We start from the raw sequence: 15,809 nt of genomic DNA on the forward strand, positions 1-15,809 counted from the left end.
AGGGTACTTGGAGAGGTGCATAGGGTACCAGAGAAGTCGTCTGGAAAGGGGGACAGGCATTCTCTCCTCCCCACCCACTACCTTCTACAACTCCATCTTGTCCACTGTTTCCCTTTGTTGCTCTATTCACCGGGACAAGTGGGTTGGGACACCCTGCAATTGGGATACATTTCGCTATTTTTGTGTGAAATGGTGACCATCTGAGCTTGAACAAAGGGTCTTTTCTCCAAGCGTTTTAACATATGTTTGTTTCCTCTCCCTCTCTCCTAAATCTGATACGGATATGTTTGCAGAGCCGCCACTGGTTCGAGCAGCAGGCGGTGCTATTTTTGTCCCATGAGATGAAACAGTGTTGTGCCTCAGAGTGGTGTCCAATAAAAGGCTCTCTTTCCCCGCTGCAGCTGTCTGGCTTTCCCTCAGTGGTCATCCTCAACTGGCGCCCTTAGTCTTCACAGCTCAACAGAAACAGCAGTAAAGGTCCTGCCTGGCCTGTTTGTTAATCCAGCCTTGTGTGCTGGCAGGGACTTCAAACACACACACATGCACAAACACACACAGGACACACTCATCAGTGTAGCTGATCACACAGGGAAATGCACTCCTGGAATAGGACTTTCTGTATACACATTTTGCATTAATGCCTTACTTTTGTGGTCAATGAGAGCATATGTACTGTACTTATCTATGCTATTTCTCGTAAATCATTTCTTACTTTTAAAGATACTTACCCTCCTAGTCTAAGACACTCAGTCAAATAGAATGGACTGCCAAAAAGAAAGGGACACTGTTTCATTCACTTTTTAAGCATTTCACAAAATTTCCAGATGTTAATCATCCCCTTTTATGTTAACTGTAGATGAAATTATGAAGGAACATGAATGTTACTTTAATCACTCATGTGTAATGAGAGGACATTAAGTGTTATGAGAACATTTGTGCGTTTGACGCTCAATGCTGATGCATAATTTATGTTGACAGACAACTCTTTTGTTTGTTTTGGTTGAATGGCTCTTAACTAGGCGGCTGAACATGCATACTCTTTCAAGCTCACACTCTCTCTGGGATTTACAATGCTTGTTGTTCACAGCCATCTATTCCTCTCAAGTGCTCTATCTGTGACCCAGGATTTTGCTTGCTTTTAGTTATAGCAACAGTTCAGACTACACACAGTCAGAAAGAGCCAGAGATTCACAAGCTATGATTTCTGAAGCATTATGGCACATGTATTTTTTCCCCCCTCAAAACGCAACAGAAGTGGCAAAAAAGGCTGATATTTATGTCGTTATGATGTTTTTATCACTCATACAAAGTGAAAGGTGGAACCTTGTTAGGTGAATGAGCTTTGAAAATGATCTACAAACATACCACCCTCTTTGCCGCGGACCACGCATGTTGCATTTTAAATTAGCTTTAACCATGGGGGATGAACAGGTGGCTCTCACCCCTAGTAGATGCTCTCCCATGGGGCAGAAAACAGTACTGGCATCCGTCTCCTCCACAGACCTTTTCCTTACTTAATCTGCCAGATTTGGCTCGTGTTTCTGCGAAAGCCTGAGGAGAATGTTCTTGTTCCTGTCCTTTGTGCTGTTTGGCGAAGTGTCAAGGTCAGATAAGCTGGAGAGGAAAGCACAAAATATTTCTGATATTTCCTTTTTATTGCAAGCCCCATTGGGAATTTTTAAACTATGATAATCTGTCTGATTAAAATGGGTAATGTATCTAATTTTTAAATACAGCCTAGCCATTTTTTCTCCTGTTTCTACTCTAAGTGTAGTGTTTCATAAATTTCTTATAGGAAGTTGTCCTAGAAAGCGTTTAGCAGCATGAATAGGAAATTGGCAGCACTACTGTGGAGACAGAACAAGTGTTTTTTTTTATCTCTAACTGAAGAAACTTTGGCATCTGGAATCTAGGCTTGGACATTTAGAAAGAGAAAGGGACAAAAAAAATGCACTCAACGGCCTAAGTGGTATAAAGTATCTTGGACAGTTAATTAAAATTTGGCTTAGCAGAACTAAAACACTTTTTAGATTTTAGAGTTTCGTGCAACAGAAGCACAGACCTTGCAACAGAAAGAAGTCACCTAAGCAACTTTGAGAAGTTAACCAGCCCTTCTGAGTCCTTCTATTCACGATCTTGACAAATAAAGTGAACCCTTAGGAATGCACCCACCTCCCGAGGTTACTCCAGCCCCAACTCTTGGAGAGACAGTCTGCTTTGATCTGTTGTGGTCCTCCAAAAAAAAGCCCCCCTGCAGACGTCCAGTTCAACCACATTCGCTTTGAACATCCCCCTAATCCCTTTATTTGGAAAAGAACAATTGTGAAGCAAGTGGCTGATGTTTTTTGGTAGAGTTCCTCTCCCCCAAGGCCTCCTTCCTATCAGACCCAGTTGGTTGGTGAAGGGGGCTCATTATCCGTCCACACTTTCGCACTGTGTCAGACTCGTCCATGGCCCGCTGGGACCTACTAGAGCATCTGGAGAATGCCTTTGGACCCACTTGCTGGAGACTGAGAGAGCAAGAGATTCCTTTCATCTCATTTTCTGGCTCAAGCTGTGTTTGGAGCAGGAAAATGGGATTGTATGTACTGCTTAGCATTAGGAGGACCCATTGAGGAACCCTTTAAAATTTGTTCTATAGAAGATGCTTCAGTCTGGCAGCCGGCGCCTGCAGTCACGCCGGCTATCGGCCCAGAAACTCCGTCACAATCTTCTCACTTTCCTGTTTTGTAGTCTCCGTATCCCTCTTTCCCTTTCATGGCTCTGCCTGGCATGCTCCTTGTCAGTGCTGTTGTATGGCCAGTTGCTTATTGAAATCTTCTTGGACTTTTGCAAAGCTTTCATTGCAGGAGAGCATACCATTCCAGCCATTTTGTCTCCTAAGCCTGTGATTTAAGCATAATAACCAAACTGAAGTTACAGTGTTTTGTGTTTGCTAATAGTTTTACCCAAACGAGGCAGGCATCGCCGGAAAGACCTCAAACATAATTTCATCAGGAAATGTCCTGCCCATGATTCTGTGCTCAGAAAAAAAGGTTATGCAAATAGGTGTCATTTAGACTGGTGTGTGGGCTTGATTTGTGTTTTCTAGAGTTGGTTTACACACACACAGTCTTTTCTCAGGCCTCCAATTACCATACCTCACCCTTGGCAGAATGTGTTTGAGGGGTATGCTATTGAGAGAGTAAGGTCATGGTGCAGAACAAGCTGACGGAATAGGAGTTCGGGGAACACACTGATCAGCTTTGACTCCAAAAAGCTCTGAATCTGATGCAAATCCGTCAGTATTTAAACCCCACAAATCAGCCTTTCCAAATCCCTTCAAGATATTCCCGGCTCGATTGGGCAGCATTAAAGGATCACAGCGACAGAACAATACATCGTCTGGTGGCGGGGTTGGGGAGGGGGGGGGTTTGCACAGAATCGTTGGCAGACAGCTGTCTCATGAGCTTCTACAGTATGTTTTGCCAGTGGAGAACGTACAACACTTTTAATGTTCCCTCTGTTTTTGTTTCCTGTGTTTTGTTTTCCTTTTTTTCCCCCTTCTACATTCGCCCACATTGTATCCCTCTCATTGCATTATGCTTCAGAAAAAGGAGGCGTAATCTCATGTGGAGGTCTGTGTTTTGTGTGATCATCTGAATGGCATACCTTTTAATGGCCTTGTTCTCATCTGTGTAATATGACCTACATAGGCCTATAGCTCTGTAGTAATATAGGATGAAAATAGTTAATGGCTATTTGTGTATTGCTGTCAGTTTTTTACATAGGAACACCGTAACAAAATGATCTTGACTGCAGATCTATTCAGTAAATTTCACTTAGGCTGTTTGTTTACACCAGCTGAATGCTGTAAGTAGGTATTGAATCCCTGAAAATGTGCGTCTGAACAGTAGCTGACTTCACTGCTCCGCGGCAGTGGTGAGCATCTCCACTCTCAGTCATCACACTGGCACTGAGTGAACCATTTGACATGGGCACCTCTTTTCCCCTCCACCACCACATGTTTGTATATATGAGCAAAGTGAAGGCATACTGACATTTCTGCCCAACTCCAAGACGGCACATGGCTGCCTGTTTAGGAACTCTGAGTTGGCAGTGTTTATACCAAGCCCAAATCAGGGATACTTTGGTCCTCCAAACATACTTAAAAATTTCTCATCAAGCTCCAAATCCAGGGTGCGATAGGCAGCAGAGGAGGTAGTACACCTCTGCCGTCTGCCTGATAATCTTGCTGTCTGTGGTTGGGTTTTGAGCTGCACTGACTTCTACAACTTGGGTCTTAGCATTGCTAATGAGGCTCTTTTCAGGTGATGACTTTTTGCGAGGCAGGAAAGAGACGAAACATTCTCATCTGAAGAACTCTTGGCAGAGTTGAATGGGATTGCATTACATTCCATGGTCGATGTGCTGAGAAAGTTAGGTTGAGAGTCCAACTCTAAGTCAAGGTCAGGAAACGTATATTAATGTGGATATTAGGTGGCACATAGAGGCATTTGTGTATCAGGTAATGCTGCAAAACAACTAGCTTTAATTGAACTTAGACTGCACTTGAAATCTAAGAGTTCTTTTGTCCCCTTTTTCCCTCTGGATGGGTGATCCTTCACCTGTTATGTAATTTTTCTCAATAAAAGATAAAGACTGTTGGTATTTTCTTTTGTTCATTTGTTTCTCCACCCAAAACATATGCTGCACAGTATGCCACATACTCATACTCATCAATCATTAACACTCTCATTCTCTTGCTCTCCCTTCAACCCTGCGCTCACTCTCTTTCGTATAGTGTGTAGGGTGATGTGATAGGATCACTGGGTCCTCATGCCAATTTCAGTCATTAAGATTTTGAAAACCCACCATTTTCTTGTGATTTTATTTTTTTAAGGGCCCACACATACTCTGGATGTCCTATAGCTTTGTGTGGGAGTTTGTTTGTTCCTCTGATAATAGCACTCATCTAGACAGAACATGACCAGCCTCTTCTGTTGGCGTTATAATATCTAATACATATATTATACCTGCTGCTCTTCTCCATAGCCTGAAGTAGAAGTGTGCATATCTTGCAGATATGGGCAAATGCATCAGGGGCAACCATGAGCATCCAAAACAGTCTGGGCACCTGCTTTGTTTAAACTGAGGAGGGCTAGAAGGAGTGTGGTTTCCCCCAGAAATGTGTTACTTCATCCAACCTGAGTTAATTCTTCCCAGTTCAGGTCTGAATGTCAACAGGAACAGGTAGGGAACCTTTGTCTTCATCACATGGTTGTGAGGAATTAGTGAAGAGATTGGCATTAGTGAAGGTTTTTTGACCCATGATAAATCAAAAAAACATCTGTGCATTGCTTTCTGAAATCTGGTCCTTTAATGACTTTTACGCAGCAGAGATGAGGAATGAGTGTATGTTTTAGGAGTTGTGTCTGGGTGTGTGTGTTATGGGGTAACTCCACGGCTCATAGACAGGGTTGTCAGGTAGGAAGAATGGGACAAGTTCCCCTACCCCACCCCCCTGCCCAATGATGGCTTTACCGCTCCACTGATTTCACAAATAGGCCTCATTGATTGAATTTGATTCCTGCAGATAGAGCAGGTTTATTGAGTGGCTTTTGCTGATGCCTCTCTCTCGCTCTCTCTCTCTTTGTGTGAAGGGTAAGGGAAATGTTCCCTTCTCTCCCGGTTGTCTCCTGGTTTAAAATCCTTAGGACATTTCTCAGGGGATCTGCCTACTTATCCCTCTTCATCCACAGGCTTTATCATCATAACATTTATTTATTCCCATTATTGCTTTTTTCTTTTTTTACGTCTTCGTCACGCTGTTGGCAAGAGTACTCTGCACACGTTTCACACATATTTCGAGGAATGGAAACGGTCATCTCAGGAGTGATGACAGTAATAGCATGTTAAGGAAAAAAAAAAACACCTTGACCTCAAACAGAGAGGCAAGGCTCCCATCTGACTTCAGACTGCCTCTGCTGCTGAGCGCAAGTACTTCCAAATCACTGGAGAGAACCATGTGCCACTAACCGTATTGTGACCCAGGACCTGCTAAAAGTTTGGCCTAACCATTAGAAAGAAGGAGAGAAAGGCCAGCATGAGCCTGGACTATTGCCTCATTTGAAAGACAAGTGTGGGGGATAAATCAACTTGTTCGGCCTTCTCTGGCTCTGAATGTTTTCACTAGGATTCAGTGCTGAGAGGAGGTAGGAAAGAGGCTTTGGCAGCAGGAATGCAAAGGATATTTTGGGCTCTCCCTCACTTTGTTCAAACTTCAAATACAACCACATCCTCTCTGTTTTCCCTTCTGACCAGCTGTGGATGGCATCTCCTTTGTCCTTTTCTCTCCCCTTGACTTGTGTTTTGTCCTGTCCTTCATTTTGTCCTGTCATCAGTGTGACTGGTTTTTACAATTTCACCATGTTTGTCTCTGAAACACAGTCACAGTGACATGTTCGTCCCTGGAGCCTCTTTAGCCTCTTATAATCGGCAGATCCATCTCAGACACACACACACACACACACACACACTCCCCCTCCGCCTCTGTCTCCCTACCCATTTCATACATATCTCCCATGATACATTGCTGTGCTTTGACAGTCATTTCCTCCCTCCTTGTGGTGGCTGGTGAAGGACACTGGTCTTTTCCCTTCTCGGTCACTCACAGAGGTCAATATTCCAGTTCTCAGTTGCATCCATATATTGTGCATAACCCCAATTCCTCATGCAAGAACAGAACTGACCACCAGGAACTGACCCATAAAGCCTTTTTCGTGAATTTGATTGATGTTGTGTGTCCTGGCTATTCAAGTGTGCACGGTAGTTATATTCAGCCTCATACACCGGCCTCAGGATTGAGCCCTTTTCTGCTTTTTTGGCAGATAGTACCCACTCTTTGTTGGAAGAGAAGGCCCAATAAATTACAAAAAAAAAAAGATCCTGTACAAATGCAAATACTGGAGGCTGAATTGCCGTGTTGACTGTCAGAATTTGCAATTTTAAAACCAGTTCATTGAGAACCGATGGTGATGTGGATGACAGTTTTGTGAAGAAAGAAAGGACTTCGAAGAGAAATGGAAAAGTTTCATCGCTGTGAGAGTCACAACACAGATGACTCATCCTCGGCTGACCATAATTGTATTTATGTATAGTCAGGATCTTTTTCTCTCTCTCTCCTTTTTTTTTTTTGCCCCAGTAACCATTTGTCATTTGGAACACTAGAACTTGACTCATGTTACAGCCAATCTGAGTTCATCAAAATAACAAAATGCTGGGAAATGAGCAGCTGTTGTGTTTCTAGGGAAACAGTGTTAAAGTGTTTTGTGAAGAGAGGATATATCCACCCCTTAAGATTTTGGAAGAACTCAGTCTCTCTTGTTGGAAATTTGAGTAGGTTTTATTTGTCTTGTGTTTTATCCCAATTGGAATGTCTCTCATATTTCTCCCTCGCAAGTCACTTTTATCAAGCTGAGTCTAGCACTCGCATTCTCTGTCACGTGTAATGCCAGTCTCTCATTTTCACACACTCTTAGGAAAGTAACAGCTCACTGCAGAGTAACATGCTTGGAAGAGAGTGATTATTCACCTAACTCCACCCAATACATGTGAGCTTCTGATCACCTGTGAGAAGGAGAGAGACTGCTGATAACCCGGTTCCCTGTTGAAGACAGCCTGCCTCGTCGGGGAAATAAGTTTAGATGTCAAATGTTTTCTTAATACTTCCCCAACGATACCAGAAAATGCCCACCCCAGGGCAGCACAAAATTAACGCGCAGCAATTCCCATCAGTAGTTAAGGATGCACTTTTTTCTTAAGTTCTGTAGTCTGGTTTTCACTCTGAAGTTGATTACTTAGTCCTGCCCTCACTCTGCTCCCTCTTCAACAGGAGGGACACGTAGTGATTAGTGAGTATAGCTGAATGAATATTCTTTTGATGAGAAGCATTTTGATGAGGCAAAAGCACTTTTAACTTTAAAAAAAAAAAAAAAAAAAGGTATTTCTCCCACTCTGCTTCTCCTTTAAACACTTTGAAACAATCTAAAATAGCATAAAATCAAATTCAAACCTTTTATGTTCTTATGGTCGCCAACATTCATTTATTTCCTGGTAACATTTACACAGTAGTTTTCATCTCTCCTGTTCTCCATGTCATTTTAAGCCCAGTTGTCTGAAAACTCTCCTAAACATTCTACAGGAGACCAGATCCACACCATTTCAGAGCAGTGTTGGGTCTGCAGTACTAATGAACATGGTAAAGGGCTGCATCGCCTCTGCCTTTATCGTTTCTCCATTCTTTTTTTGTCAAAAATGAACGAGGGTTGAAAACAAAATGTTTATCGGCCCGTATGTTTTGAGGGACCTTGAACAGCAGCGCTACAGTGGCAGTCCATCGTATTACTGTACAATGCTAGCATTGGTTGCTAGACCTCTGTCTTGCTGTGGTTACAGATTTCTTTTGCTTGAGGGTGAAAATAGGAGGGGGAAGGGTGTGGATCTAATTGCTTTCCATGAATAATTTTGCCTGCCTAATTTGACAGTAATGACAGCACAGCGGTTATGTATTTATTTATCCCAACATTAATTGACGGGACTAACATTAGCTGGGCTGTTAAAGCGCGTTTGATTGTGCATGCGGGACTTGAGGAGGGGGGGAAAAACGAAATGATTATCATTCTACATGACAGAGTTTCAAATGTGCTTTTTTTGCCTACCTCTAATCTCTCTTTTTGCAGAGATATGGTATGTTCAGTGCAACATGTTTACTGTGATGTAATAATTGTCACCCTCTCTTTGATTAAATGGATTTTTCCCCCTTTTTTCAGCACTTAATCTGGTCTTTAATTAGTACCAAATGGAAAGATGTAATGGGCCATCTGCATAACGCTTCTGATTGGCTAATTTTTGTTTTGTGTTTTTTCTTGTAGGCAGAGGGAGAGGACAACCTCAAGAAGATGCAACTGATGGAGCTTGCAATTCTCAACGGAACATATAGAGACACCAACATCAAAACACGTAAGCCTCTGACCACTTCATACTCATACATACACACACACACACACACACACACACAGACCACTTAAAGCAGACATGTAAGCCATCATCTAAGCCCTACTTAAATACATAGGCAGACACGGGCGTTCACACAATCATGCTGTAATCCGTCCTTAATGTGACGCGCGCGCACAGACAGAACCAAAGACCTTTCATACCCTCATACTCTTGAGTGCTCTACCATCTCACATTGGACCATACAGTTCAGCCACTGCAGTCACAGCCACTACACCACCACACCCCAACCAATAATACATGTACTGTATACAATATCACACATATTTGACAGTTCTCTCCTAGACATAGCAGTTTCTAAGTAGTTCAACCTACAGTACCAATCTGTCAAAGTCGACCAGTCCTCCTCCTCCTCCTCCTCCTCCTCCTCCTCCTCCCCCTCCCTTTTTCCTCTCTCTCCCTACCTCCCGTCCTGCCTCAACCCCACGCCTCCTGCTGACAGAGACGCAAACCCAGTCTGCTGTAATCTTGTGGTGGCCTCTGCCTTAAGTGCACCACAGAATCACTTGCTGAAAAACATCTGCATGATTTAGTTTGCAGCGTCTGTGCCACATGGTTGTATCTTTCCATCACCCAAAAATGTCTCCGGTTGCCATTGTGAGCTCATAAATATTCACGCAATACTTCAGCCCTGTCATGCATATTCATGTGCTATATTTAAATACTTTCTCCTCAAAAGCCTTGCTAATGAAAAGCTCTGATTTGTTCTCTGATTTATTGATTCTATTTGATCATAAATGAGTACATAACTGACGATATGTTTGACAGCGGCCATCCTACACCTTCACCCAATATGAGCCTTTTATGATAATTGCCCAACTTAAGCATTGTAGAACATTCACAAAAACATTTCTCTTGTTTTATCATTTCACTTGTGATTTTTGCTTTCTTCCTATTCTCCCACCTAAAAGGTCTCATTAGCATGTAGATGATTCTGTCATCTGTGAAGCATTCTGATGCTTGGATTCCTCAGACATCCTTATTAGAAACAGAACTTCTACATATAGAGTCCTTTTATGTTGGGTGGTTGTGCGTTTGTGTGATCAGTTACTCTGTCTGCGATACATTAATGTTTTAGTTGTCATGGTGATTGGTATGCCTTGATATAGACTGTCTGTTGGGTGATTTGAATCATTTACCCATTATATGCTTTTATGTTTGTTTTGTGGTTGTGGGTTCTCATTTATGTTTTGTTTTGCCTTAGAATGTGGCATTTGTGGTTCACCACTGATCATTGCATGGACTAATCTTCCTTTTTTTTTTCTCTATTTCCTTTTTTCCTTCCCACCCTACACCAATCTTTCTCTCCATATTCCCGCTCTCACGTTTCTGCCTCTGCTTGTCTTGCCTATGATTTTTGTCATCCATGCACATACATATTCATCCTTCTCTCCCTGTAAATCTTACACACACTATCACACACCACCACTTTGTCTTTCTCTGGATCTCTCTCTTTCTCTGTCTGGATTCTCTCTTCTCTCCTCTCTCTCTCTCTCTCTCTCTCTCTCTCTCTCTCTCTCTCTATCTCTCTCTCCTTTTCGCTTATGGCAGCCACCCTTGCATTCTCTCTTGCAGCGGCGGCTGCTGCTGCACAGGGCCCCCGTCTCATTGCGGCCCCCACAGGCCAAGTGCTGCCCCCAGCAGCCCTCAGACCGCCCACGCCAGCAGGGACTCCGATCATGAACATCATCCGGCCCACCCAGATGGCCACAATGCTCCCCAACGGCACACCCACACTGGTGCCCCCGACGCCAGACGCTGGCATCATCTACACCACCCCTTATGACTATCCCTACACCCTGGCACCCACCTCACTGCTGGAGTACCCCATCGAACACAGTGGGGTTCTAGGTAAGCGGCCCTGGGGTCTAAGTGGCACCGCTGCTGCCACGACCTTTAGCCCCACTCAGGAGAGCAGCTTGTATTACACGGGGGTTATGGATGGGGCTTCAACCAGCCACGGTCAGGACTTACTGAAAGGTAAATACGTCGTATCCAGCTGAGGATAGCTCCAGGTGTTTCATGTTCAAAAAGGGGGTGGGTAGTGTACTGCTAGTGAGATGGGCTCTGGGCAAGGACCAATTAGGCTGTTCCAGGAGCCTGTGTACATGTTTTTTTTAATATATATATATTCAGGCTCCAAAGGTTGTGTTTTTTGGGGGTTTTTTTGTTTTGTTTTTTTTGTTTTTTAAATCTCAGTGAAATATTCAGTGGCGCACTGACGCTTACACACAGACACACACACACACACACACACACATACAGTGAGTGACAGGGACATGCTTGCACGCACATAGCTCACTCTTTCTTGTGCATGCTTTTCGTTCTTTCATTCTCTCGCCGGAGGCGTATTTCGTCTGCTGGTGGATCCCTGTGGATTTCTGCAGCTTTTTGAAATGATTTCTCTTTCTCCCTGCCGTGCAGCCTGCCTTGATGCCGGCTGCGGAGGAGAGCGCTCCTCAGTCCCACTGCGGATGTTCATTAAATTCTTCCAGTGTTCTCACTCGCTGCCATTGTCTTGTTTCTTACCCTCTTGAGCTGCAGTGCACTTCCCAGTTCAGAGAGTAATATTCACGATGCCCCGTCAGGAAAGCAGATGCAAGAGCATTTGTGTACACTAACGTCAGCCGCAGAGAGGAGCACTTAGAAAGGAGTTTATATAAGCAGATAGAAGATACCAACAGCCCAAACCAAAGTCAGCTTGTATTCTTTTGGATAACTGATCTTAATTGTTGTTTTCCTGCTTGTTTACAGGGTTTACATTGACAAGCTTGTTTTGTTTGGTGTAGATTAGTTGAACATTGTCTCTGACTTCTCTGAGAGGCAGCCTCAGGTGGACACAGTGACCTCATCAAACCGAGGACACTAAAGAGCCATGTTGCTGTGGAGCCTCTGGGCATTTTGTTTCTCAGAAGCTACTGGATTTTATCCTTTTAACTTGCTGCGCTCACCAACTCAGCACGTTTTATTTACTGACTCCATCGATCGATGCCTCCGCCCCCACCCCCAGACTGCCCTCTAACAACACAAATGCCACACATTGTGTCCAAGCGGAGAGCTCCCTGCTCTTTTCTGCGATCAGCAATCTCCCAGACATCTGCTGTTAGAGCATGAGAGCGTGGGCGTCAAACAGAACGGGCTGTGAACATTCACGTGATTTTTGCCACAGGACAGAGAGAAAAGATCAGTGTGCTCTTATGGTTGAAATCTTTAATGTAATCTTCGTGGACCATTCTCCAGCCCACCTCACAGAAGGGCATGTGTTCTACAAAGCTTGCCTCTGAATCCACCAGTGGTATCATCTTGTCTTTGGCCATCATTAAATCTTTTTTTTTTTTTTTTTTATCTTCTTCCTTTTTGGCCCTGTAACTTTTTTTCATGGGACCGAAACCAGTCCTCCACATCCAAGTCACTTTCTTTTTCTTTTTTTTCCGCCCTAGGTTTCTTCTTTTTCTTTTTTTCTCCCCTGAGTTTTAATTCAGCTTGATGTAATGAAGACAGTAGACACTGTGTTTGCACCACCATCATTTGGCAACTTTTATGTGCCTCTTATCCATGAGAAAAGTAATGCTGAGATATGAACTGCGTCTGTCTAAAGCTGAAGCAGTGAGTAATGGGGAGAATGGAAACATTTGCACCGCTTCAGCTTAGTCACTGAAGGCAGACTGCTCCATGTCATGCCTTTTATTTCACTTTCACATACACTCAACACTTTCATACACATTTGTGATTAACTTGAATTTTGCCCATGTAGTCTATTTTCTATCAAGCAAGTATTTTGTATAAATATTGTCCTGGAAGATTTGTTTTTCTACTTTTAAGCTATTGGAATTGGCGTAGTTATTTGGATGCGTCTTGACTTTTATTTATTTTTGTTTTTATTGTTGTTTACAAAATTCACTGTAAGCCCACCTAAAGAGACTTGATGAAGAAATATCTGTGACTAGTGAGAACTAGGAGGTGCCTTACAATGCCTGATGCCAAAGCTTTGTAAGATTCCACTGTTAGACATAGAGGCCTCTGAGAGGAATAATCTTTTTCCTGGTTTTAAGCCATTGCTAAAAAGACAAGTTCTGTTTTTTCACTCATTTATTTTTTTTTTCACTGGTCCTCTGCCCACCCATCTCAGAGAATCCTCTGTGTAAATTCAAGTACTGTGGAAATTTATTAGTGAGCTATGCATTTATAGAAAAAGTAAAGATAAAATAAGACCTGTATCATTTTTCTGTATGCATTTTCAACTGTTTGTCCATATCATGTCTATACATGTATTATAAATATATATATATATGTATTATAATTTGTTCTCATTAAACAGTATACGTGTAGATATAACAATGTACATGAATGATTTAAGCTACTGTTTTTTCCTTCCTTCCCAAAGTGAATGGTTTCTAACCTTGTGGACTTGTTGCAATCTAGGTGCAATGGCTACTAAAGTGAGACGTCATGACTCTCGGGTCCATCCTTACCAAAGGATTGTGACCGCAGACAGAGGTTAGTTTAGACCTTAAGACCCTTTTTAAAATCTCTCTATGCTCATGTGTCACTCTGTTCTGTTTGGGTTTTGGGTTTCTGTTTGAGCCAACTATGAACCCCTCCACACTGAATACTGATTATACTGCAGCTCCATTGTGGTAGTGAAGCTAGTTTAGAGTACATTTTATGTAAGCAGTTTGAAAAGCTCAGGTTTTTCTGACAGCGGAAGATATAGAACACTTGTTTTTGTTTACATGAATATGATTGTGGGTTTGTCCCAGAGAACACACAGACTAGAACATTATCTGTTCTTACATTCCTCTCTTGTATGAAAATATCTAGAAATATCATTATTTCCACATATTCATTTATGAGGAAGGGACTACAAAAACAATTATCGCAAACCAGGGACTTAGGCACATTTTCTCACTGTTTGTCATCACACATTTTTGGTCTCATATCAACCTCATTAGTCCCAGGTCTGTCTTTTTTGTTGCCTCTTTTAATGTTAAGAACACTTATTGATTTGAATATAGTTTACATTTTGTCTACTTTGTACTTAATTATGTACACATAGACAAAGACATTACTTATTTTGTACCATATTTCGGTTGTACATGAGGTACTGCTATTTTATACATGGACGTTTTATAGAAAATGTATTTATGACTTCTGTAAATAAGTATACTGAGAAATAAAGAGAGAGAGAGAGAGACTGGGAAATGTGATTTATCCATTTATTACTAGTTTTACGTCCCTTTACCACTAATAACACTGTTCATAACTTGCATTTCAACTCGAAAGAAACTAAAACATTACTAGTTTTTGTTTGTGTTTTTTGTTCATGTTTTTTTGTTCTTTTTCTGTTTGTCTTTGACATCTCTGCTTTGTTTGTTGGTACATGGGGCATTGTAGTGCTTTAATGACATAACGTTTTGATTCAGGTTTTGGGGCTCGCTATTTTTTATTTCCCCAATCATGATGTAACTGCGTCATGATTATAACAAGATTAGCTGTGGGTTTGTCTCTTGGCTGGGGTTTTAAGGGGGAATTCAGAGATTGCATTCATTTTATTGTTAAAATGATGTCATTCCAGTCTCTTCTTGCTGAAACTAATATCCTTCTATCTTTTTTTTCCTTTTTGTTTTTGTTTTTTGTTTTTGTTTTGTTATTTTTGTTCCTAACCACCTAGCCGCCACCGGCAACTAACACATGACCTTCTGACCTCTGAACTCTTCACCCAATGACGAGCCGCCCCAAGCCTGCCTGCTGATCAGTTAACTGGTAATTGCCTTTTGCTAGCCTGTCGGACGCAGTGAGAGAAAGGCACCTGCCTGTACAGATACTCTAACATGTTTTGATTTAAAAGAAAAAAAAAACCCAACAGTATACAAACTATTACGAAATCTCAAAAAGATAAGGAAAAAAAATCTTACACAACAAACCCCAACAAGTTGTGTGACTTGTAATTGTCTTTCTGTTCATTGAGTTTAATTTGCCATTTTTCTCCTTTTTCTTTTGTTTCTTTCTTTTTCATTATAAAAAAAAATCATAAAATTGGGTGGCTGTACTCTATGTTACACTGCCCAAGAATCTGCACTGAATTAAAAAGCAATAAAGCAACACTTCCCCACCCTCCCCTAACACACAAACACAGTGCTTACACTGATTTGGTTACCTCACTAAATATGAATTGAGACACTCTAAGATCAGGGGGATCAGGATCCTGGCTGTGTTTGTTTCTCAGACTCTCTCAGCCTTTCAAAAGGCCTGTCCCCTAAACACCTGTTCATAATAAGATAACAAAAGAAAACAAAGGAAAGAAATCTGCATTCACGATAGCTTGATCATTTCTGCCACTCTTACTAGGTAGACCTATACTTTGAAATTATGATTTTTTTTTTTTGGTAATGTGCTGACACATTCTGGGTGTGCCTGAATGGCTATCCTTTAGAAGCATGGCTGTATTGATGGACTGCAAAAGAAGCTTATGTTTGATTTTCTGTTTGGTTTGTTAATCTGGTTTTGTTTTGACATGATTTGGACCCCCCCCCCCCCCTCCTCTCAAGATTTCTTTGAAAATTTTTTTCTGCTTTTGCTCGGCTGTTAAATAGAAGCCAGCCCAGTGCAGGTAATGTGAGCTGCAGACAGCTCCAGTGGGCCTGCTCAACCAGGGACAGGGCTGGGTGGGGCAGGGAGAGGAAGAGAAGAGACAGTCTGCAAAAATGTATTCTCATGAACCTGAGTCGGGGATGAGTGTTAAAGGTTTGTGACTG

At 42.1% G+C, this 15,809-nt stretch overlaps 1 protein-coding gene across 4 annotated transcripts in view; it reads left to right on the plus strand.

Annotated features, from left to right (window-relative positions):
• qkia (QKI, KH domain containing, RNA binding a) overlaps positions 1-15,579 on the plus strand; it is a 59,810-nt gene extending 44,231 nt beyond the window's left edge. The window contains exons 5-8 of one of the 4 annotated variants that reach the window (XM_030786721.1): positions 8,913-9,000; positions 10,606-11,034; positions 13,477-13,551; positions 14,726-15,579. In XM_030786721.1, the coding sequence (XP_030642581.1) occupies positions 8,913-9,000; positions 10,606-11,034; positions 13,477-13,551; positions 14,726-14,742 (609 nt within the window). In that variant the 3' untranslated portion in view covers positions 14,743-15,579. The remainder of the gene's footprint in view (positions 1-8,912; positions 9,001-10,605; positions 11,035-13,476; positions 13,552-14,725) is intronic. The other 3 variants (XM_030786723.1, XM_030786722.1, XM_030786724.1) reach the window with 3 other exon arrangements.
• Positions 15,580-15,809: the final 230 nt, after the last annotated feature.

The sequence above is a fragment of the Chanos chanos genome, chromosome 10 (genome assembly GCF_902362185.1).
Source record: "Chanos chanos chromosome 10, fChaCha1.1, whole genome shotgun sequence".
NCBI lineage: Eukaryota > Metazoa > Chordata > Actinopteri > Gonorynchiformes > Chanidae > Chanos > Chanos chanos.